We start from the raw sequence: 22426 nt of genomic DNA, 5'->3' as shown, positions 1-22426 counted from the left end.
CTGACTGAGCCAGCGAGCGAGCGAGTGTTTAACTGGGTTCACCCGCGACAGACGGATTCTTCAGGATAACCCAACGGTAACACAAAAGAGTATTTTGGTCATGCTCGACACAGTGGGCTGAAACAGGATGGGGCGAGCAGGGTACGGTTCTTGAAGAACACCAAATGCTGGCATGGTGGTAGGATCGACACAAGACCGAGCATTAGGACAGAGATGCGAGCAGGCTAATCAGAGCTAGCCAAGACTCAACGGCCAGCCGGCCGCAGGTCGGAATCATGGCTGGAGCCCAAGGGTAACGGAATCAAAGCTTGACGTCTCCCGAGGCGTCGATGGTGAGGGCAAGCATACGATGCTGAGTAGGTTTCAATTTCCATGTCGAGATGTCACGATTCGCCAATGATGTTTTTCATTCATGATCCAACGCCCGGGAACATCACTGCACCGGGAAAACACTTGGTACATCCGACAATTTCGTGCTGGCGGAACAAAGGTTGTAACTTGCAGCTTGGAGATGCGGTTAGTACCACGGCGGCCGCGGTGGCACGGTGAGGTTGAGTGGTGATTGGCGCCAGCTCGTCGGCTACCTACCAGCTGGCAAGCAGCCTCCCGTCGTCTGTCAGTAGAGCTGCCCCCTGCCTTTCGATGGAGGGGAACGAGGTACCTGTCCTTTTCAACAACTGGAGGGGAGCAAATGACAACAGAGCCGCAATTCAGAAATTGATATCGCCTGTTGCAGTCGGCTTCCATTGCAGTAGAAGCGATTGGGATATTTCTGAACATATTTATCCCATCACCTTGTCGCGAACGACTTGACCGATTGCAGAAGAGCAGCGCGTCGTCAACTCTGTGATCTTGAGCAGGGCTTCCTGGACGGCAGTCAACACTTTAAAGTGGACCTTGAATTTTCAGGAGCGTCGAAAAAGAGGTTCTTCAGTTGTTGCATCTTCCTGGCGACACACACCACAACTGGGATCCCGTCCGTACCTTATTGCCTCCCCCCGCGGTATGTACTCGCACGGAGCCCGCTTTTCCCCCTAGCTTCCACATCTAGCCTCAGGTCCCGCCTGCCGCAAGACAGCTGCTGTGGACTGTGTGGTGGACGGTGGATGTCTCGAGTGTCTCGTGCGTTCCAGGTCTCGGAGCTAATGACACCTTGCACGTAGCCGCCCGACGACGTTGCCCGTTGCCCGCCGCCCGCCCCGTACCTATCTCTGGAGCTACCACCGCGTAGACGACGGATCATCCACATTAATTCCCTTAATCTTCTAATCCAACAAACCACCGACACCACCATCACCCCTCTCCAGCTGTTCCTCTCTATCCCCGACTGCGACCATCGACCGAGGACGCCGCCGTCGACATCAACATGGATTACGAAGCCCTCAAGGAGCAATGGGGCGAGGTCGAGGACCGTGATGGCGTTCGTCTGAGCTGGAATGTCTTCCCCAGCACCCGCATGGTCAGTTCCGCTCTTTCGCATACTTGCTACTTCGCGTAACCCCTTTATCGCTGACCCTTTCTCCAGGAAGCTTCCAGACTCGTCGTCCCCATCGGCGCCCTTTATACCCCTCTCAAGGAGAAGCCCGACACGCCTCTGCTGCAGTTCGACCCCGTCAGTTGCAAGCAGCCCTGCCGCTCCGTGTTAAACCCCTACTGGTGAGCCATCTTCGTCGCCCCGACTTGTCGCGCCCATTGCTGATACCCTCGCCCAGTCAAGTCGATGTGCGCGCCCGCCTGTGGATCTGCCCCTTCTGTCTCTCGAGGAATCCTCTCCCGCCACACTACAAGGACATTACCGCAAATGCGATTCCACCCGAGCTGCACCCTTCCAACACTACCATCGAGTACAGGCTCTCGCGGCCCGCCCCCGCCCCTCCGATCTTCCTCTATGTCGTCGATACGTGCCAGGAGGAGGACAGCTTGGCTGCTCTCAAGGAGTCGCTCATCATGAGCTTGAGCCTGTTGCCCGAGCACGCCCTTGTCGGCCTGATTACATACGGCACCATGGCTCAGGTCCACGAGATTGGCTACACCGAGTGCCCTAAATCATATGTTTTCCGCGGTAACAAGGAGTACGCGGCCAAGCAGGTCCAGGAGATGCTTGGGCTCGTACAACCTGCTATGCGTCCGGGCATGCCTATGCAACAGCCTGGCAGGCCCTTCCCGGCCGGCCCTGCCTCAAGATTCTTGCTTCCGGTCTCTCAGGCCGAGTTCCAGTTGACCAAGGCCATTGAGCAGCTTCAGAAGGATCCCTGGCCTGTTGCCGGTAACCTCAGAGCCTTGCGCTGCACCGGTGTTGCGCTGTCCGTAGCTGTTGGCCTGCTCGAAACGTCGTTCCAGAATGCCGGTGGTCGCATTATGCTCTTTGCTGGTGGTCCGGCCACTGAGGGACCTGGCATGGTTGTTGGTCCCGAGCTGAGGGAGCCCATCCGCTCCCATCACGATATCGACCGCGACAACATCAAGTATTACAAGAAGGCACTCAAGGTACGTTTATCTTCAGCTTGTGGTGCAGGAAACAGTCTGTGTCATGCTAACATTCGCTATAGTTCTACGACAACCTCGCTAAGCGAACTGCACATAACGGCCACACTATTGACATTTTTGCCGGCTGTCTTGATCAAGTTGGTCTGCTTGAAATGAAGGGTCTATGCAACTCGACGGGTGGCCACATGATTCTGACGGACAGCTTCACCTCATCCATGTTCAAGCAGTCATTCGTCCGCATTTTCGAAAAGGACGCGGATGACAATCTGCTGATGGGCTTCAATGCGGTTTTGGAAGTACTGACAACGAAGGAACTCAAGGTTACTGGGTTGATTGGTCATGCCGTCTCTCTCAACAAAAAATCGACGTCTGTCGGCGAAACCGAGTGCGGCATAGGTAACACTTGCACGTGGAAGATGTGTGGTATCGACCCCAACTCCAGCTACGGTATCTACTTCGAGATTGCCAACCAAGGCGGCCCATCCCAGAACATGCAGAGTCCTCAAAAGGGAATGATGCAGTTCTTGACTTATTACCAGCACTCGTCTGGCCACTTCCACCTTCGGGTGACCACCATTGCCCGAAACCTCAGCGGCCCTGCCGGAGACCCGGCCATCGCGCAGTCATTCGACCAGGAGGCAGCAGCCGTGCTCATGTCGCGTATCGCTGTTTTCAAGGCGGAGGTTGACGATGGGCCTGATGTGCTCCGGTGGGTCGACCGCATGCTCATCAGGCTCTGCGCCAGATTTGCCGATTACCGCAAGGACGACCCGTCATCGTTCCGCTTGGAAAAGAACTTCACGCTATACCCACAGTTCATGTTCCACTTGCGTAGGAGTCAGTTCTTGCAAGTCTTTAACAACTCTCCCGATGAGACCGCATTCTATCGGCACGTTCTCAATCATGAGGATGTTAGTAACTCGCTCATCATGATTCAACCAACGCTCGACTCCTACACCTTCGACCAAGAAGGCGGTGTCCCCGTTCTGCTCGACTCTACCTCCATTCAGCCTACCCACATCCTTCTGCTCGATACCTTCTTCCACATTTTGATCTTCCATGGTGAGACGATCGCAGAATGGAGAAAGGCCGGCTACCAAGACCAAGAGGGATACGAGAACTTTGCTGCGCTTTTGGAGCAGCCCAAGGAAGATGCAAGGGTAAGTTGTCTCCTGTTCATCTCTGGTCGAATTTTGTTGGGGCTTTTTTCTGACTGTGTACAGGATCTCATTACCGACCGTTTCCCTCTCCCTCGTTTCATTGTTTGCGACCAGGGCGGTTCCCAAGCTCGTTTCCTGCTTTCCAAGCTTAACCCTTCCACTACCCATACATCAGGTGCTGGCGCCTATGGCGGTGTTGGAGCTCAGAGCGCCCAGACTATCTTCACCGACGATGTTTCTCTCCAGACCTTCATGGAGCATCTCATGAAGCTTGCCGTGAGCGGAACCAACTAAATGTGAGGGCAATGGACAGGCCGAGTGAGAGGCTGGAAGTAAGTGATGAAGTTAAATGCAAGCCCGGGAAGCGGTGGACGACTTTGTTGGAATTGTCTAGCGTTAGTTTTATGTGGGCTTATACGAGCACACAAATAGATCACATCATTAATATGAATCCAGTGTGCTGTTTTTGATGGTCTCCAGGTCCATTTGGAGTTTTGCCACTGATGGGATGTCGTTGTGGTTCTCTGGGCGGCAGACTGGAGGCCTTGGCCTTCTGTCCTCATCAGACTCAGGGGGTTTGTTTTCCCTAGTTTGGCAGGTGTTGGCAGGCGAACGTAGCGGTTGCAGCACAGCGCTAAGTAACCGACCATGAACCGGGCTAGATTGAGTTGTGGCTGAAAGCGGTTATTTTGTGGCTGGTGCCCCGCCAAAAGCACCAGCCACATACTGCCAAAATCTTAGGGCAGGCAGGTCCAGATCCCACAATTGGGATTTTTTCGATTTCGTTGTTGTCTTGGATCCTCGGTACGGTCTCCTCCTTCCCACGAACACCATCCAAGTGCATCTTGACAATCACCAGCCGTCACCATGCGTAAGTTATGGCCCTACTATTTGCCTGTCATCGACCGAGTACTCAAAACTGACAATATGCCCAATTTGCAGCTCCCAAGTTTGATCCTAATGAGGTGAAGGTTATGTAAGAACACACCCGACGATCCGTCGCTCGAGGCGACTCGATGCGACACGATACGCGCGACGAATACGAATAATAGACATACTGACGGGCGGTTTCTGTGTGCAGCACCCTCCGGGCTACCGGTGGTGAGGTTGGTGCCTCGTCGGCTCTTGCCCCCAAGATCGGTCCTCTTGGTCTCTCCCCCAAGAAGGTCGGCGAAGATATCGCCAAGGCTACTGGTGACTGGGTACGAAATTCTGGCTCTCTATCCGACTTTATATGAACGACGCCATGAGCGAAACGAAGGGGGAATACAGTTCTGACAAAGCGATTTTCAACGAATACAGAAGGGTCTCCGCGTGACCGTCAAGCTCACCATCCAGAACCGTCAGGCGGCCGTCTCCGTCGTCCCTACCGCCTCCGCGCTCGTCATCCGTGCGCTCAAGGAGCCCCCCAGGGACCGCAAGAAGGAGAAGAACATCAAGCACAACAAGTCTGTTTCGTTTGATGAGATCGTCGAGATCGCCCGCACCATGCGCTTCAAGTCCTTCTCCAAGGAGCTTAAGGGCACCGTCCTCGAGGTCCTCGGTACCGCTTTCTCCGTCGGCTGCCAGGTTGACGGCAAGAGCCCCAAGGCCGTCCAGGAGGCTATCCACGCCGGCGAGATCGATGGTACGTTGCTCGCCCATTGCGCTTCATAAGCTGCTCTGATGGGCGCGTCTTGCGCTTGTGTCCCTTGGCTTCGGTCTTGAGCGCCCCTGCTGACTTGTTACAGTTCCCGAGGAGTAAATGTCGGCCAAAAAAGGTCAAATTGGGATTCTTGGCATGTGTTTAGGAGTTCAGGGCTTGCTTTACGATCAGGCCTGCCAAACGACGGCAAATCAAAGATCACCAAAGACGATTTGAAGGCCGAGCCGTCGTGTTCCTCGCCCCTATGATGTGTGCACTTGTATACAGCCGTCCATTACGACACTTGGGCTTGGTATCTAGGTTTGCGAGACACTCGAGGAATAAGCGCAGCGCCGAACCCCTACTCATTGCCTCCATCCGTTCCCCCCTTTGATATCATGTGTGATGTGTTTCCGCCCCCTCAACTGACTACGCAGTCCCTGAAGTTCACCCGAGTTTGACCTCTTCTCTATGGTCACTCCCGGTTTTTCTTTTTTCAATTCAGGAAGATTAAAGGTCCTATTACTCACCACGGGTTCCGTTGGCTATTGCTGTGGAAGATCGAGGTCCATCATTTAGGTCTACATCTCCCCTCTCGCCCTTGTGTGTCGCCTTGTCGATCGATTCACTCCGCCCACGATGACTGCTTCAGCAAACGATTATGTCGAAACCGAGATAGCAAAATACAAGATTGTTTCAGAGAATCACGGTCCCAATGTATCTTGCTGTGACATTGAGATACGATCTTGCTGCGGTGGGAATGACAGTCGTACATTTATGATGATGGACTGGGTTGATGTTATGACCTCTGTTCAACATCAAGACTACCACAGGATGTGCTCGTCTTCGCGAGTTTCGGAACCATATCAGGGGATAGACAGCCATAATCCATCCCCGTCTTCATGCCGTCCCGTTGGACCGCTGTGCACTCTAAGTCGGTTCTGTCGTCGATAAAGCGGCTCTCACCCCAACTGAACTTTGTTTCATGTCTCTCTTGTCCAGCATCTATTGACCATGGCATGGCATCAACACTCTCAGGAGCTCTCTGTCGTCCTTTGAGCACCCTTTTCACTCACTACTCGTAGTCTCCTTCTTACAAATCACCCCCGTTTGATAAATACGGAACAAGAAGTGAGGAAGTGTTGATCTAGAAGCCAACAATTCCACTGACAGTTAGGAGTAGGTATGTTGAAGTTGAGTATTCGAATGCTTACACCATCGCACGCCCATGCAACTGTTTGCCGGCACTTCAACATCACTTTTTCATGAACACTACTCTCTTTTCGCTTACCACGACTTGTTTAATTCGATCCAAGGTTTACCCGGCCATTTCAGCTCAAGTGATTCCACTGGTCAGACATCCATTAATCGGTTTGTCAATACCATTATCAAACGCACTTATCAGCTCAGACTTGTCCAACTGGGCTCAGCTCAGTTCTTTCCTTTTTCCTGCAAAATTAATTCTTATAAGAAGTTTTCCCCTCCATGCTGACCGCACCGTCAAACAACCACTTTCTTGATATCAAATTAGTTTTTGGTGGTGTCTACACCAATTCAAAAAGTTGCAGACGCCGGCACCTAAAAAGTACCCATGTACATACGGGTTGATGAATGTGCATACGGCAAGGCGGGGGGGAGGGGGGGGTGGGGGGGGGGGGGGGGGGGGGGGCGCTATGCAATGCGAGCATATCTTGAGTAAGCGATGTGATGCCATGTAGTTTAGAGTTGCGAACGCGAGTTAGCTGCGCTCATCCGTTGATTTGCTGCAGACTATCTAGGACACCGGCCAGGGAAGGTTTGGGTAGGTATGTAATACGATGTGGAAGAGGCTCTCAAGAGTTAAAGATAGCTGTGGTTTTTGTTGTTGTTGGACACTCGTGATTTGTACGCTAGTTGCTTGGTTAATCGAAAGGAAGGAGGGAGGGATGATAGAAAGACGGGTAGTAAAGGTGATAATTGGAATTTGTGAGTGACTGGTGTCATTCAAACTTTGATGGATAGAGGATAGAGGCAGAGAGATAGGTGAGGGTAGTAGTGAATGCATAACAGCGTGTGTTAACAACGGCAATTCTCGTCCAAAAGACAAGTACTGAGAGACTATCTTATGGATGTCATCATCACACAACTTTCATGAAGGCCTTCTTTTGGGCTCTGAAAATATCATCCGTATAAGTAGGTAGGTAGCCAAAGTTCTGTCTACGCCTTTTTTTTTTTTTTTTTTTTTCCTTCCTTTGCTGACTCAGAGGAATAGAATCTCTTGGTCTGTTTCATCCACGCTTCCTCTTTCGTACACTGTCTATGAACAAGTCGTTTCGGTCTTCGTCAATATGAATCTCTTATAATGTGGGTCGATATATTTCGTTTTGGATCATTCTCTTTTATACCCCACCGCTGGTAAGAACATATAATCCAGATTCTCGGAATTTTGTGACATTAATGGCGACGACAGAGTAAGTGGCTTGACCGTCCACTTGTCCTAATGTTTTCGATTGCCCGCTTTGCGGCTGTGTGATACCTACCTGTGAGAATCCGGATCACACATTGTATGTGTGGATACACATATGTGTGCGCAGCAGCTTATTTCCATCTATGGGTAGTACATACTCGGTAGCGATGTATGTCGGCAGGTGAGTGCTGACATCGCTGTGCTATGCAGGTAAGATCAAGTTGGCGTGCCCTATTTACAACTGCTTGGTGCTTGTTACTTTGGTACTGGTTACAGTACGAAGTTTTTGATGGTACAGCATTGTGAGTGGCCTCAAAGGTGTGCGGCACGTAATAGCTTCGGTGGTCCGCCCTATATAACGAAACGTTCCTGAGAGGTGAGGCGGGAAGAAGTACCCAAGCTTACCATGTTCCAAACAGGGAAAAGGAAACTCGGACAAGAGAAGCGAAGTACATCAAGAGCCCTGGACTGTCCACACGTGTTAAACATTTTCAAACGGCCAGCTCATCAGGCAACTTCGGATGAATCGTGGTGAAAGCGGCGATTGATCGCCCGGAACCCGTTCAGCTGGTTCAGGGAAGTGCTCGTGAATTGAAAGTACCTGTCGATGTCAGCGATCCACCCGATTGAAGAGGTGATATGGCAGGTGGATTAGTATCTTGTCTAGATAAAATGGCGGCCGCAACGGGATACTTGCGAAGTTACCTCATGTTACAAGCTTGTCCGCCTGTGTAAAGATCCGACTTGGCTCTTCATCTGCGCCTCGTGTATATACTACGTGTGTGACATGTCGGTTGCGCGTCCGCTGAATAGGACCCTGGGCTCTTGGCCACCGTTGGCTGGCTGCAGCCCAGGACACCGCCGGGTCCGGGTTATGTGACCGGACCACCCTTTCTTGCCAAACCCACCAAGATCTGACCAGAAAGGTGGGGGAGGAGGGGTATCATATGGCCAGAGACAGCTAAGCTCGCCTTTTTGGTTGTTTGAACAGGATGATGTTTCTTTCGCGGCTGCTTATTCCCAAGGCATCTCATCGGAAGAAGCAGCGAAGCAGAAGCAAGTTTGGGTGCGGCGAAAGCAACTCAACTGACAATGGCGGTAATGGGAATGGGCAAGCATGACTCCCTCCAAGTCATCCGATAATGGGCAATGAAAAAGAGAAACGAATGTGATAAGACGTGCTGCACCATCTCGACCATGTTGACTTTTGTTCCCATGGCTCCATCCATTCAGCATATTCATTCAGGGCGCCATAGGACGCCAAGGGGTAAGCTCATTTACAGACTGCCGAGGTGCCGAGAAAGATCTAGCGTTGTGATGGAAGTGGTGGGCTAGCCTGTCCAATGTCGATGACGGGGAGAAGGAAGAAGATGCAGGTTTCTGGGAGGATGTGAGAGCTTTGCCCGCTGCTTCGATCCTAATCTACTCCCCTGTTCCCGGTCAGCATTGTGCTGATGACAATCAGAGGCAGGAGGGGTTGGGTAGCTTTGGAGGGGAGAGAGAAAGGACCCTTTTGGTCTCATCAAGGACCGATGTTCACGGCTTCACGCCCGTAGGGTTAATTGGGATTGCTTCTGCTCATGTCGTGCTAGTTGTACGAGAGCAGGAGAGATAGGTACATGCTTCTTCTTGTAGTTGCTCTGGGTAGTGGGCGCAGTTGCTGGGCGGGCGAGGCCACCGATGGAGAGGCAAATCAGATGGAGTGACAAGATGCAGAGTGCAACCCTGTTTCCCACCCCATGCTGCCTGTTGGAAGGCTGCATACGTCTCGCATGGCGCTCTATTGGTGACGGCTTTCCCGTTGCTGATGCTGAAATGATTGATGGTGGCAGTACAGGATGTGGTGCTTCGACTCTGTCCGCGTGTACATAGGTATGTAGTGATGTCTGTGTGCCTTGTGCATTTATCGTCCTTGGTTATCTGTCAAGAATCGCGACCATTTACTTGCAGGACACCCGGCGATCTTACTGTAGTATTTGAGCTCGACAGTACCTACCTCTAGAGGTAGTGTTGAGAGGAATATGGGCGTACATAACAGGTAGGTACCTACGCTCGGAGTGCTATGAATTGACATGTCGTAGTTACTGTTCCTGACCCGCTAATTACCTAGCGCCCCCCACGCCCTCTAGTCGCAGGTTCGTTCCCACGCAGGGGCACTGGAGCACGCCAAAACGGGGGGCTAAGTGGAAAGCGACAGGGGTGCAACAACAGGGCCCCCGGGCTGATACCGTCCCAGGCGAGCCAGACAGGAAGGTTCCGTGTGGTTCCGTCGGTAGGCCGCAGGTGCGAATGTGCACCGCCTGCCGCCCCCGGTGTCTTTCGGTGCCCCTGCCTCTTGGTCGCTCTTGGTGCCTTTTGTTTCGCCTGCTTGACCTGGATCGAATTTCAGTTGGCTCTTGCCGCGTATAAGGTAGGGCAGACACGGCAGGCACATGGACACTGGGCTTACCATAGTATGTAGTCCTTCCAATCTTCAATTGTGGTGTAGTGTAATGCAGTGGAGTAGGTGGTGTAGGGGAACTCGTCCTTCTTACCAGCTCCGGTCGACATCTCAGCTCCAACTAGAACTCGCACCTTAACTTCTTCTGCTGCAACGAACAAACCTAACCGATCTTCAAGCCGCTTCCTCCTGCAATCGCCTCCACCCGATCCCTTTCCAGTACTCACTTCAAAGCCGCTGTACATTACATTGCAGGAAATTCGCTGTCTAACGGGCCGCAGTCAGTGTCGGCCGCAAGTAACCTGCAGTACAAATCGACACACAGTAAACGCGCGTTAGACATTCGGATTTCGGTCCAGATTGCTCCACCTTCCGGCGCTACTTCTACATTTCGAGTCCGGAGTCCCGCCGAGTTCGAGCCCCGTCCTCGTCGTCTCCATTTATACGTATCTTTGGACGTCGCCGCCGCCGTCAGACCTGATTCACATTTGTTCGCTCCCGCTCGCCGAAGGTCCCCGCACCCGCACCCGTATCCGCACCGCACTCAGACCGTCAATTCGCGTTAAGAACCTCACGCCCTACTCGGCGCTATCTTTGTCTGTATCTCTCGGCCTCTGGCACGAGCGCGCAAGGCGCTGGAACTGACAATCGGCGCTGGTTGATTGGCCAAGATTGCTGGTTATTTGGCCATCGCGGATCATCACAGAATTTTGCTTTAAACCCCCCAAACGTGCGGGGCCGTTCTTGACAGGAGTTTTGACAAGCGAAAAGTTGAGAAGGAAGACAGGACTTGGGGCCAAACGGAACAGGAACTCCCATCTCAGTATCACCACGGGTATCAGATGATAACGGGTCTTGCGCCTGGTCCGACGGATTCGTTGACGTTCGAGTGCTGGATGGCCGCTCGTTAAATCCCCATCACCAACATTATCAGGATGCGTTGACCGGCGAGCAACCAAGTATTCGGCCTGATCCAACTCGACAGGCAAGCTCTTCGCCAGCTCAACTTCTCGTCACTCCTTTCTGATCTCGCGTGTTTTCCATGATTCGATCACCTGCTTAACCCGGAGTTCTATACCCATCCTTGGACTTGTTTTCGTTCTCCATCTTCTTCGATATCGCGCTTGCAAGTTACTTACCAATCCTGATCAGCTTTCGCAAAGGTTTACACGCGTTTGGTCTGGCCATTGTTAGATGATACAATGACACATCTGGTCCAGATGCACCATATGGTGCCGCCATCGTTCAATTATCGCGCCTCCTTTCAAGCACAACATGGGCATGGCCATGGGCCCTCGCACGGACAAGACTACTTCACTTACCATCAGGGCTTTTCGCACTCCCAAGAGGGGCATCAACCAGGCCACCAACCAAGCCACCAACCGCCGTCGAACCTCCATGACCATCATGTCAGCAACTTGAACGTGACACCCCGGTTGTTCCCTTCTCGCAGCACCCAGCCGACCTTGCATCGCATCGCGACCACCTTTCACCGATCCCACGGACCAGACCACAGCGCCGAACACTCACTTCGACGAAAAACTCCGAGAGGAACTATCGATAATGGTTACGATGGCTCACTGACACATCTGGCATCCGGGCCACCTCCCTTGAAGCAGATGGCCCTTCCGGGCCCATCAAGGCTCTTTCCCGGCACTGTCGGTCAGGGGCTTTCTGGCTCGTCTACGTCAAGCAATCTTCAGCATTCCGTACCCGCCGGTTCTTGGCCGTATCCTGCCCCACTGACCTCAGGAAGCCTCGCTTCGGCTACCGAGACACTTTCGCTCAAGTCGGGCTCCGTGACACCGCTGGGCTGGGGAGCTAGTCCATCAAACGTGGGGCAAGGTTTTGGTGCAGCAGATAGTAACCTCCTTGCGCTGCCCATCCCCCAGTTTGGTCATCATACCGTGTCCAATCTGCAACCACTTCTGGGGCCTGGCTATCACACCCAGTCCATGACTCCAGGAGTGTACAGTCCCGCGGCGCTCCCACAACCTGCGGTGCACAGAGAAGGTGTCCATCCTGACTTTCGAAACTCGTTCAATCTAGGGAATCATTACACGCAAACAGGTGCGGTCGTTGACAGCGCTTTCGTTCCGCCGAACTCGGCTATCCAGCAGTGTCTTCCTCAAGTCTATGGGCCGGGTCACGCACACTCGCTCAGGTTGCCATTCTCAGCCTACCCCTTCGATGATGGCTTCTCACGCTATAATCAGGCACATTTCACGCCACATGCCACATATGTCGGCGGTAACAATCAGTATATGAACTCAAAACCAGGCGGGAGCTTTCAACAAGGCATTGGGGAGCCCTCGTCGCCAGTTCACTTCAAAGATCGGGCATTACATTTAGCCCACAAGACATATAACGATCTAGTCCTGTATTTGAATCACCTACATCGTTGTGAAGCGACTAAGCCTGGAAGTGGGCACCGGATTGCCTATCCAAGACCGCCCAGGACACTTACTTTTTCTATTCCCCAATTCTCCGCCTCTTCCACGCGTCCAGGGGCAACCGATGGCCACCCACAGCACTCGAACCAAAATGACGCTACCTCGCGGCCTCTGAGTTATACGTCCGGCCACTCTAATCTTCACTCACTTTATCTTGAGAACGTCAACAGCCATCTAAAGCTTTGCTCACAAGGGCACTATTATCAGGCCAAGCTGCCTAAGCGTTCATTTGAGCTCAACTCGCCCATTGGTGCAGCAAAGACTGCCTTGGATGTGTTGTCAAACCTGTGTGAGCAAAGTGGGTGGAAGTGGGTGGATGGTATGTTGCTTGGCGGGTGCCTTCATTACGCTCTCGAGCGTTACGATCAGGCACTCGAGTGGTTTAGACGGGTGCTCAGCATTGACGAAAGCCATGTTGAAGCCATTTCCCACACGGCAGCAACACTTTACTCCATGAACAGACCTGATGAAGCCGAGCACCACTGGATGCAAGCCGTGAAGAAACGACCGAGCTATTTGGAGGCGGTGGAGAGCTTGGTGAATATGCTAATTTATAGGCATAAGAGCCCAGAAGCGGTCAAGGTGATTGACTTCGTTCAGCGCTCTTTGAGGATGTCCAGCCCTGGTTCAGCACATGATCAAGTCAGTGAAACTGGGAGCGAAACGGACACGGCATCGACGGCAACCATCAGAGAACCTAGCCCTGACCCGTTTCTGCATGATGGGGATAAAACCGATAGCCCCGAGACATTCTTTGCCTTCACTGCAGAGAATAGCAGGCAACCAGGCTTTGGTTCGAGTGGCTATGCTATTCCTGGGAGCGAGAATGGGCGGATGATCAGCATTATCCATGCCAAAGGGAACATCCTCTACTCCCTGAAGAACATAGATGGCGCATCCAAAGCTTTTGAGGAGGCTGTTTTAGTTAGCGCCGGAAGACAGGTCAAGGGACTCCAGTCACTCATCCGCCTGATACAGAGTGTCCTCAATCCAGGGAATGGTGGGATGGTATCGCTGCAGAATTCGACGAGAAAGAATCTATCTGCACCGCTATTGCTCCCTCCTGAGAGAGCAAAACACACTGCTAAGCTCGTTTTTGCGGCTAGCGGTGGGCATCTCCCTGGGCTTCGACACGTTGTATCGAGTAGTCAGAGGAGGTCGGCCGTATCAACGACAAGCAACGCTCTGCTTTCACTGGCCAAAATCTTGCAAGATGCCATGTCCAATGGAGGTTCTGGTACAGGCGTCCCACAGCAATCACCCAGTGTTGGTGATATTCTGGCTCTTTACTACTTGTCTCTTTCTCTCCAGGAAAGTCCATCCACAGCTAATAACGTGGGAATTCTTCTTGCGAGCGTCCAACTCACGGCATCACAACAGGTGTCTGTCCCAGATGCCTCTACGGCGGCACCGATCCCTGGAATTGTACCTGGGAGTGGGCTTGCTTTAGCGCTGGCTTACTACCAGTACGGACTCACGTTGGATCCGAAGCATGTACATCTTCATACGAACCTGGGCAGTCTCCTTAAGGATATCGGCCAACTCGATCTAGCCATCTCCATGTACGAGAAGGCAGTGGCTTGTGATGGCACTTTTGACATTGCCTTAACGAATCTTGCAAATGCGGTCAAGGATAGGGGTCGCACCAACGACGCCATCGTCTACTACAAGCGGGCCGTAACCTCGAACCCGGATTTCGCTGAAGCAGTCTGTGGACTTTCTACTGCTCTCAACTCGGTGTGCGATTGGCGGGGCCGTGGCGGAGTTCTGCTTGCCAACGGCAGGTACGACCGGTGGCATGTTGGTGAAGATGGAATGCTAGAAGACGTAACGAAACAGGGCAGGGGAAGCGGCCTCATGCAGCGCGTGGTTGACATTGTTGCCCAGCAGCTGAGGGAAGCGTCTGCCTGGGGTTGCGGTGTCTTGCAAGAACAATCCGCTATGCAGTTGATGGCTTATCTCAAGACTGCCAGGGCTGCTATCGCCGATGGTACACTGGACCTAGATGCGGAGTTGCAGAAATGGTCTGGTAAACCATGGGAAGGTTCCCGGGTGTTACGGCTGATCGAACGAGCTACAAAAACTACCGTGCGGCGTTGGTATCGTGACAGGTACATCAACGGCCAAGAGTCGGCTTCTGGATACGCTCGGCCAAGGGTTCCCGGCACTCTCACGGTTCCAACCGCGCCAACAGTCCTACCATTCCACACCTTTACATGTCCTCTCACAGCCAAGGATGTCCGAATGATCTCTCAGAGGAATGCGCTTAGGATCTCGTGTTCCACCCTCAGATCTTCCTGGATCCCCGCCACGGTATATGAACCCCCGAAACCACCAAGTCCACAACTCAACATAGGCTATGTATCTTCCGATTTCAACAACCATCCTTTGGCACACTTGATGCAATCTGTCTTTGGATTCCACGACAATACACGGGTGAGGGCTTTCTGTTATGCGACTACGGCCAGCGATAAGTCGATTCACCGCCAACAGATCGAGCGCGAGGCACCAGTTTTCCAAGATGTGAGCACCTGGTCATCCGACCGGCTGGTACAGCAGATTGTTGCAGATGGAATTCATATCCTGGTAAATCTTAACGGCTATACCAGAGGAGCTCGCAACGAGGTCTTCGCAGCACGACCTGCACCGATTCAAATGGCCTTTATGGGATTTGCAGGGACACTGGGGGCTGAGTGGTGCGACTATCTGCTCGCAGATACGACGTCAGTGCCACCATCAACATTGCGTCCACACCGTGACAACCTAAGTCTGGAGGATGTCTTCCGTGATGAAGCTGATGCCGAGGCCGACGATTGGGTATACTCGGAGAATCTCATATATTGCAAGGACACATTCTTTTGCTGCGATCACAAACAGTCTGCCGATGGTTCGGACGAGAGAGGGATGACGTGGGAAGAGGAACAGAGGAGGCGATGGAATATGCGCAAGATGCTGTTCCCCAACCTCCCAGACGACAGGATCATCCTCGGTAACTTCAACCAACTCTACAAGGTACGTTTCCTCAATTTTGCAAGGGAATTTGCATGTGCAGCTCCGCTGACTAACGCCCTTGAACAACAGATCGATCCTACTACGTTTCGAACCTGGCTTCGCATACTAGCACATGTTCCCAAAGCTGTCTTGTGGCTTCTGCGGTTCCCCGAGCTCGGCGAAAACAACCTCCGCCGGACGGCAAAGCTCTGGGCAGGTGAGGAAGTCGCCAGCCGCATCATCTTCACCGACGTGGCTCCCAAGCAGCAACACATCGCCCGCGCCCGCGTGTGCGACCTCTTCCTCGACACACCCGAGTGCAACGCACATACGACGGCCGCCGACGTCCTGTGGTCGAGTACACCGCTGCTGACCCTGCCGCGGTACGAGTACAAGATGTGTTCGCGCATGGCGGCGTCGATTCTCAAGGGAGCGTTGCCGAAGAGTGAGGCGGGAAGACAGGCGGCTGAGGATCTGATTGCTGGTGATGACTATGAATACGAGAACAGGGCTATCAAGCTTGCGAATGGGTTGACGTACGAGTTGGTTGTGGATGGGTTTTCTATGCCAGGGTATAATGGTGCTGGTGGTGCTGGTGGTGGTCACGGCGGTTACAGAGCTAGTTACTATGGTAAACCGGTCGGAAGACTCGCCGAGCTGAGGAAATTGCTGTGGGAGAGCAAGTGGACTTGTGCGTTGTTTGATACGCGGAGATGGGTCAGGGACTTGGAGGATGCATATGAACAAGCGTGGCAGAGGTGGGTTGACGGCGTTGGTGGGGATATCTATCTCTGAGCGCTGGGTAAAGGGCCACTTATTGCCAGTTCCATCATCTTTTAGTAAGACTAGATTCTTTCGTTTTCTCCTTTCTGCTTCTATCGTGGCTAGGCGGGAAATATCAAGTTAGATCTGACGGAGTTATGGGAGGAGGAAAGACATTTGCACACAATTTGCGCAAATTTCAAATCAAGCCATTGCTTTTCTTTCTCATTCTTTTTTGGTGGCATGGGAAGACACAGCGCGAGCTGGACTCTCTGCGGACAAATGATTCGATGCTCGGTACAATGACCGTTTTTTGACAGCCATGACGATGGATATGTTGCCAATACAGTTAGCCGAGGATTTGCTTGGCTCCCCAGTTTGACTCTATAAGTGTGTAACGGGCATGCTGCTCCTTTTCACACAGCATCGTTTGCAAACTCTTGTGGACCTTCCATGCATTTGCTTCTCTGCCCATTGGCATTTGTTGCTACCTATCAAAAGCAAAAGTGTGTGTCCTATAGTTGCGGCCGGTCGGGCACTCGTATTGACTTTTTTTTTTTTTTTTTTTCCTTCTCGAAAGGGCAAATACTGCCTATATACCTAAGCTTAGTTCCCTGCCACTGTGCTTCATAACTGAACTGGCAAGTTCCGTGGAAGGCCAATGACGACAGCGAGTAAAGGAAGAGCTGAATACTCGATGATGAGGAGTAGGTGAGTACCTAGCATGCTCAGGGTGAAGTGGAACTCGGAGGCAGAAAGCGTAAACTGTTTCAAATGTCCGGAAATCGCACTCCGAGGTGGTAAGCCATCATTGGAAGTGGCAGATTCTTAGTAAAAATATGTCAACGTACATGGAGTGAACCGGTTAGGAAAAGCGGACGATGCCACGGAATATGCGTGTTCAGAATTCGTTGTCAAGAATTGGCGAACGAACGTCAGAGAGTGGGGATCGGTGAGTGTTTAAACTTGCATCTCTTTTCTTCAGCTGTATGAGTCTCCTTGGTGATTCGCCAAAGTCCAAGTCATTCAAGCTCGTTTAGTTTAGCCGCGTCCCCAACCAGTTGGCCGGTATAGCAAGCCCTTTTTACGCCAAATTGTACCTCTATTCAGGTAGGTGCATAACTCAGAGATGTCAAAAGGGCATCGTGGCTAGGATACCAGTGCAGTAAGTGAGTGATCTAGTTCGGTTCCCACCACTGTGCACCAGCAGAGACGGGCATTTTGGAACTTGAAGCCCGGCCTAAAGTTTGGTATTGGTTCCGTCCTTACAGTTTGCGTCAGCCAGACTTGGTGTGATGATGGGCCATGCCGCACGAATTGCCACGGATGCGTGGTAATAAGTGAGTGAACTCAACAAGGGAACAAAAGCCGAGTGTCTTGGAAGCCTTGAAGGGGAACCCGGGTTCAAGTTCATCCATCCTTCTATGGCACCCGCCGCCGTTGTAGCCTGATCTTGCACGTACTGCGTAGCATCATCCCCTTTACTTACCTATTCAATCGACGCCAATGCTTGGTCGGCACTCGTCAGTCGGGTTCACTGCGGCACCAGCGTAATGAACGAAAGTCAAATACTTGGAGCACCGGCCTCCGAAGACGAACCTGCTACACTGCAAGTCATTCATTGACACTCAGGTTCCATTCTCTGAATATCGTCCTTGTGTGTCCATTGTGACCACTCTGAAGAGCGTTGAGGGACTCAGCTGTTGACCGCGGCAGTTCAACTCAAGTTACTACCTAGTCAAGTTCTTTCAAGGCCGCAGTAACATGGAACTAACGGAATTGCAGGGTTGACATTAGCAATCGGTCGGCTGCTGTAGTCCGTCGCTCCAAGTGTAGAGGTACTATAGTGCGGTGAGTCCACTGCAGTCCTTTGAGTTCAGTTAGTTCTCCGTGAGTCCATCGCGACTTTCAACTCCAAGGAAAGGCCCTCCCACCGCCTACCTCTAGGCTCCTGCACGCTCAGTCATTACGCTAGCCCAGCGAGACTGCAGCTTTTATGGGACCCGGCCCACGGAACAAACTGAAGAGTGAGGCCTTATGTCGCTCTTTCTTTCCGTCCTCAGAAACCGTTGTGAGCTCACAGGTCATATCAAAGGTGGAGCAACCGTTCTTTCCCTGCCGCAACAGTTGTGCCTTCCTCAGCCGGCCGGGCGCTTAGCAACCGCCAACAACCGTCAAGCTTCCGTCATTCACTCTCACTCACACGCAATGTCCTTGCCAAGTTCGTTTCGGGCTCCTCGGCATTCAGTCTCAGCTCGCTCTTTCCGTCTTGCATCTGCCTCCGATGGGTTCCCTTGCTACCTCTACCTACAAAGGCCTGAACCTGAAAGAACGAACCCGTAATTTACGAGATCAAACTACTGGCGTAATTATCCATGGACATGCTGTTAGTGACGGCCATTCTTGATTATGTGCAATTTGATCGCTCTACTACCCCTCTTAACAGTGGAGGGTATCGTACACAGCTCGCGCGTATCAGACGGTTTTGTAACCACTCCGTCTGCTTCGGTCAACTACAAGGTTGGTCTGAAACTTGTAGAGGTAGGTATCTGTAGGAAGTACCTCTAGTAAAACTTAACCTCGCGGCGTGAATCGATTCATCCAGCCTTTTTCTTTGCAGCCCTTCGTTGTGCAGTGCAGTGGACCAAAGCAGGCGAACAATTGAGTATGCCGTCCGCCTGCGTTCTGGACCTTCAGTTTTCACTTTCTACTGAGGTCTACTGGTAGCAGCTGTCAGCAAATGCACTGCACTCTCCACAGACGTCAACCATCCCGTTATGCTGTCGGAGTGTCCTCCTCCCTCCTTCCGGCCCACTGGCATGAGTCGCTCCGCAAATACGAGACAAGCACTTATCCCAAAGTGGTCAGAGCAGAGACAGTGTTACTACCACACAAGTACACTCTGCGCAAAGACTAGAGTAGGTAGGTACCTTGGGAATCACGGTGGGCGAGGAGGCAAAGAATACCGTGACCTCCACGGCCACCTGGTCCATCCGGCTCTACTGCGTAGTGATCGGGGGGAGTTGTGACGCCTTCCGGAGATGATGGATGGGAGCATCAAACCTATGGTAGTAAATGAGGCAAGGTTGGTTGGTAGAGGTAGGTAGAGGTGTATGCAGCCGTCTTGACAGTACATCACAAAGAGGCTGGCCACTTGATCAGAACGGTTAGGTTGGGGCTGACATAAACGGTTAAAGGGGGGAGAGAACCAACAGCAATGTTCCCCGACCCTCGCCTTCACCCTCCCCGCTTCCGCTTTTATGCTCCTGTCCTCCTGGGTATCACACTATCCCAGTCATTCCGGATGTCGGATGTGCTTCCCTACCTGCCTACCTATGTCTCGCTCACTACAGACTTTGGTGTAGAACAAAACCCTAATTAATCTCTAGTACACAACCGTCGCTCCCGCACTTCATCCGTTCTCTCTTTTCCATCATGAATTTTCTCAGCCGCCCTTCTTTCTTGTGGGGCCTACGGCCTGTATCAACGGTACCCACCACCATTATGATGACCATATATTATTCATTCAGCCCAGCCCTGTATTTCTGGGATGGGCTTACTTCATAATACTACTGAAGTTATGCATTGCTTGTCGTTGCTCACAAATGGCATCCATTTTCCAAAAAGTGCAATTTCCCTCATTGATCTGGTCTGACCAATCCAAACGCTCATACACACTTTCGGGACTTGATTGCCTTCCTTTCAAACTAACTAACTAACCAGATTCCGAGCCTTCGACCAGACCCAGAAACTAAGAGATGGCTGAGATGGCGTCAAGTGGAGGACTTACAGAGTTTCAGCCATAAAGCATCCATTGGGCAAAGACTCATGTAGCTCCTCGTCACATCCCCCGCTTTGAAATCAGAATAACATATCGGGGCTCCTGTTCGTAGCCCTTCCATGAAAGCAAGATCGTTTTTGATACGCATTGTGTGTGCCATCGCCCTTCCGTATGGCGGCGCATTACTCCCGGTTTGATACATCTCGTCTGAACAGAGTCAGTTCCGTCGGTACGTCTCAAGCATCCACTACCGGCCGTTGTCACCTTTCATGTAAGTACCGCAATACCTAGTTAAGTGAGCGGGAAGGCACAGTCCAAGTGGACTACGGCAGTCGGAAACCAACCGAGCCCAGCAACATCAAGGTCATTCGTTGACCAGGCTCCCTGCTTTATCAACATCTCCTAATCGAATACTCATCTGGATTCTTGCTATATTCTAAAAAGTTTGCTAGGCCGCACATCAGGAAGAAGTGAGTAGGACCGGGTCCGGTCGCAACGGACAAGTGCGTTGGCATCCATATCCTTCCCCTCCTCTACACATCTCTTGCATTAATACCCTGGTCATGTCTCACTTTGAGGCATCTCTCGGCGATAGTGGCAATAGAAGAAAGATCAATGTCCAGTGGGCTCTCACAATGAGAAGGGTCGAAGATCTGGACTCCGACCGGGGACCAGGGAATGAAGAAGAAAGGTTGCGGCATGAGCTGTGCTTGGCCGAGCGGGGGTCGGGGGCCGCAAAAAAAATGGGATTCGAGATGACCTTGATGCAGGCCACGCGCTGACTTGATGCCTTTCTGGGCATGTTGCAGCAAGACTTTTGATCAGGTCGCCGACCTACCTACATCCCTCTGGTTCATTATCAGCCCTGGAACTGCAATTCGATTGTGGGTCTGCAGGACGTACAACGTAAGCCACAGAAATAAGTGCCTGGTGTCTCTGTATCTGTTCGACCATATACGGAGTTTTCCGTATTCTGGCACCGACTCTCTCATCGGTTATCATGTCGACAGTGCCAGCAGCTGCCAAAGGCTTCCACCAAGCTTGATCTTCGCCCTTCAAGTGGGCCACCCAACACGTTAAGAAGACAGTAGCATTGCATCTTCTCCCCTGATGTCGTACTGATGGCAGGACTTCCTGGTATTGAGTATCCTTCTGGATGGACCGGGCAATATGTGGCCATCCAAAAACGCTGCTAGCCCAGCTGATGAACTGCCTTCAGGCGTTTAATCAAGCGCCGATTCCGTTGAGTGTCTCGGAGATGCGGATGCAGCGCGTAGAATGGAGACCCCGTTTACCAACAGGCCGGATGAAAAAAAAAAAAAAAAAAAAAAAAAAAAAAAAAAAAAAAAAAAAAAACAGGCAAATGGAAGCTGCCGTGATGGCATTGTCTTGAATGTCTGACAGCCACTATCCTGAAGTAGGAAGGAAAAGCAGAGTCGAAGGGAGCGAGTTAGGTAGCGTTGATTGTTGACGCTTCCTCAGTCGAGTGGATCCAAATGATGTACCATCAAGAGCATGGCAATGAGGCGGATCTTGCCAATGATGTGCGTAAGCTAAGGTAGTCGATAAGAGGCCTATGGAGAAGGGTAGTGTCTCGGTCCAAGTTCGAAACGGGGACTCGAGTCCCAGCCACAATGAATGTGTGAACGCCTTTCATGCCATCTTGCATGGAGCACGTCGAGGAGGCTCTGGGTTTGAGCTGGACAGGGGTTTGGGCATTAGAGGCATCCAATCGTTGACAGAAACGGTCCGCGGAGAGTCTTCTTGGTGAAGGTCATACCGCTAGCCAAGCATATCAATATTCTTGCGACCGTTTCTGCCTCCAGACTGACAGGGTGCTTGGTCCCTCATAAAATTATCTTGCTGATAGGGTAGGGGGAATCGCATGGAGATAAACCTTGTGTTCGGTGTGGAATTGAACACCCACCAGCTAACTAAAGTTCGATCTCATCTTGGACTCATACATTCGATTGAGGCTTTCGGGTACGGTGGGTGAAACATAATCAGCCACTATTCCGTGTTAGTCAATCTTGTTCTCACTACACTACCACTGTTGGTTTCGAGAACTAGGGAGTTATACTCACCTATGGTTACAGTACAGACCCCTGAAACTGCATGTACATAGTATTGCAGACACTACGGGGGAGCGCCATGTATGTGTATGCGGAAAGGGGTGCTGGCTTCTGGTGGGAGAGAGGCAGTTGTAGCCGCGCCTACAACAATGATGTAAGTGTACACTAGGTACTGTAGAGAAATTTTGGCATGTAAACAATGTACTCTAT

The 22426-nt window shown here is 51.9% G+C and overlaps 4 protein-coding genes across 4 annotated transcripts; 3 read left to right on the top strand and 1 right to left on the bottom strand.

The window, feature by feature from the left end:
• The first annotated feature begins 1170 nt into the window (after nucleotides 1-1170).
• B0T23DRAFT_23285 (uncharacterized protein) lies at nucleotides 1171-4123 on the top strand. The gene is made up of 5 exons (XM_062833915.1): nucleotides 1171-1459; nucleotides 1526-1656; nucleotides 1713-2487; nucleotides 2550-3647; nucleotides 3711-4123. The coding sequence occupies exons 1-5, from the start codon at nucleotides 1367-1369 to the stop codon at nucleotides 3939-3941; spliced, it is 2328 nt and encodes a 775-aa protein (XP_062697309.1). The 5' UTR covers nucleotides 1171-1366; the 3' UTR covers nucleotides 3942-4123.
• Nucleotides 4124-4406: 283 nt separating this feature from the next.
• Nucleotides 4407-5399, top strand: B0T23DRAFT_370475 (putative ribosomal protein L12). The gene is made up of 4 exons (XM_062836599.1): nucleotides 4407-4518; nucleotides 4590-4623; nucleotides 4729-4849; nucleotides 4950-5399. Exons 1-4 carry the CDS (start codon nucleotides 4515-4517, stop codon nucleotides 5301-5303), a joined length of 513 nt encoding a protein of 170 aa, XP_062697308.1. The 5' UTR covers nucleotides 4407-4514; the 3' UTR covers nucleotides 5304-5399.
• A 3896-nt stretch (nucleotides 5400-9295) lies between these two features.
• On the bottom strand, nucleotides 9296-10402 carry B0T23DRAFT_392265 (uncharacterized protein; the record flags this gene model as incomplete). Its single annotated transcript, XM_062837995.1, has 4 exons — nucleotides 9296-9571; nucleotides 9768-9777; nucleotides 9824-10090; nucleotides 10167-10402. 4 exons carry the CDS (start codon nucleotides 10400-10402, stop codon nucleotides 9296-9298), a joined length of 789 nt encoding a protein of 262 aa, XP_062697307.1.
• Nucleotides 10403-11168: 766 nt separating this feature from the next.
• On the top strand, nucleotides 11169-16441 carry B0T23DRAFT_23260 (glycosyl transferase family 41-domain-containing protein). The gene is made up of 2 exons (XM_062833911.1): nucleotides 11169-15622; nucleotides 15692-16441. The coding sequence occupies exons 1-2, from the start codon at nucleotides 11360-11362 to the stop codon at nucleotides 16394-16396; spliced, it is 4968 nt and encodes a 1655-aa protein (XP_062697306.1). The 5' UTR covers nucleotides 11169-11359; the 3' UTR covers nucleotides 16397-16441.
• Nucleotides 16442-22426: the final 5985 nt, after the last annotated feature.

The sequence above is a fragment of the Neurospora hispaniola genome (assembly GCF_033458365.1).
Source record: "Neurospora hispaniola strain FGSC 10403 chromosome Unknown B0T23scaffold_1, whole genome shotgun sequence".
NCBI lineage: Eukaryota > Fungi > Ascomycota > Sordariomycetes > Sordariales > Sordariaceae > Neurospora > Neurospora hispaniola.
Note: the sequence above shows the minus strand (reverse complement) of the source record. Positions and strands in the feature narration are given on the sequence as shown.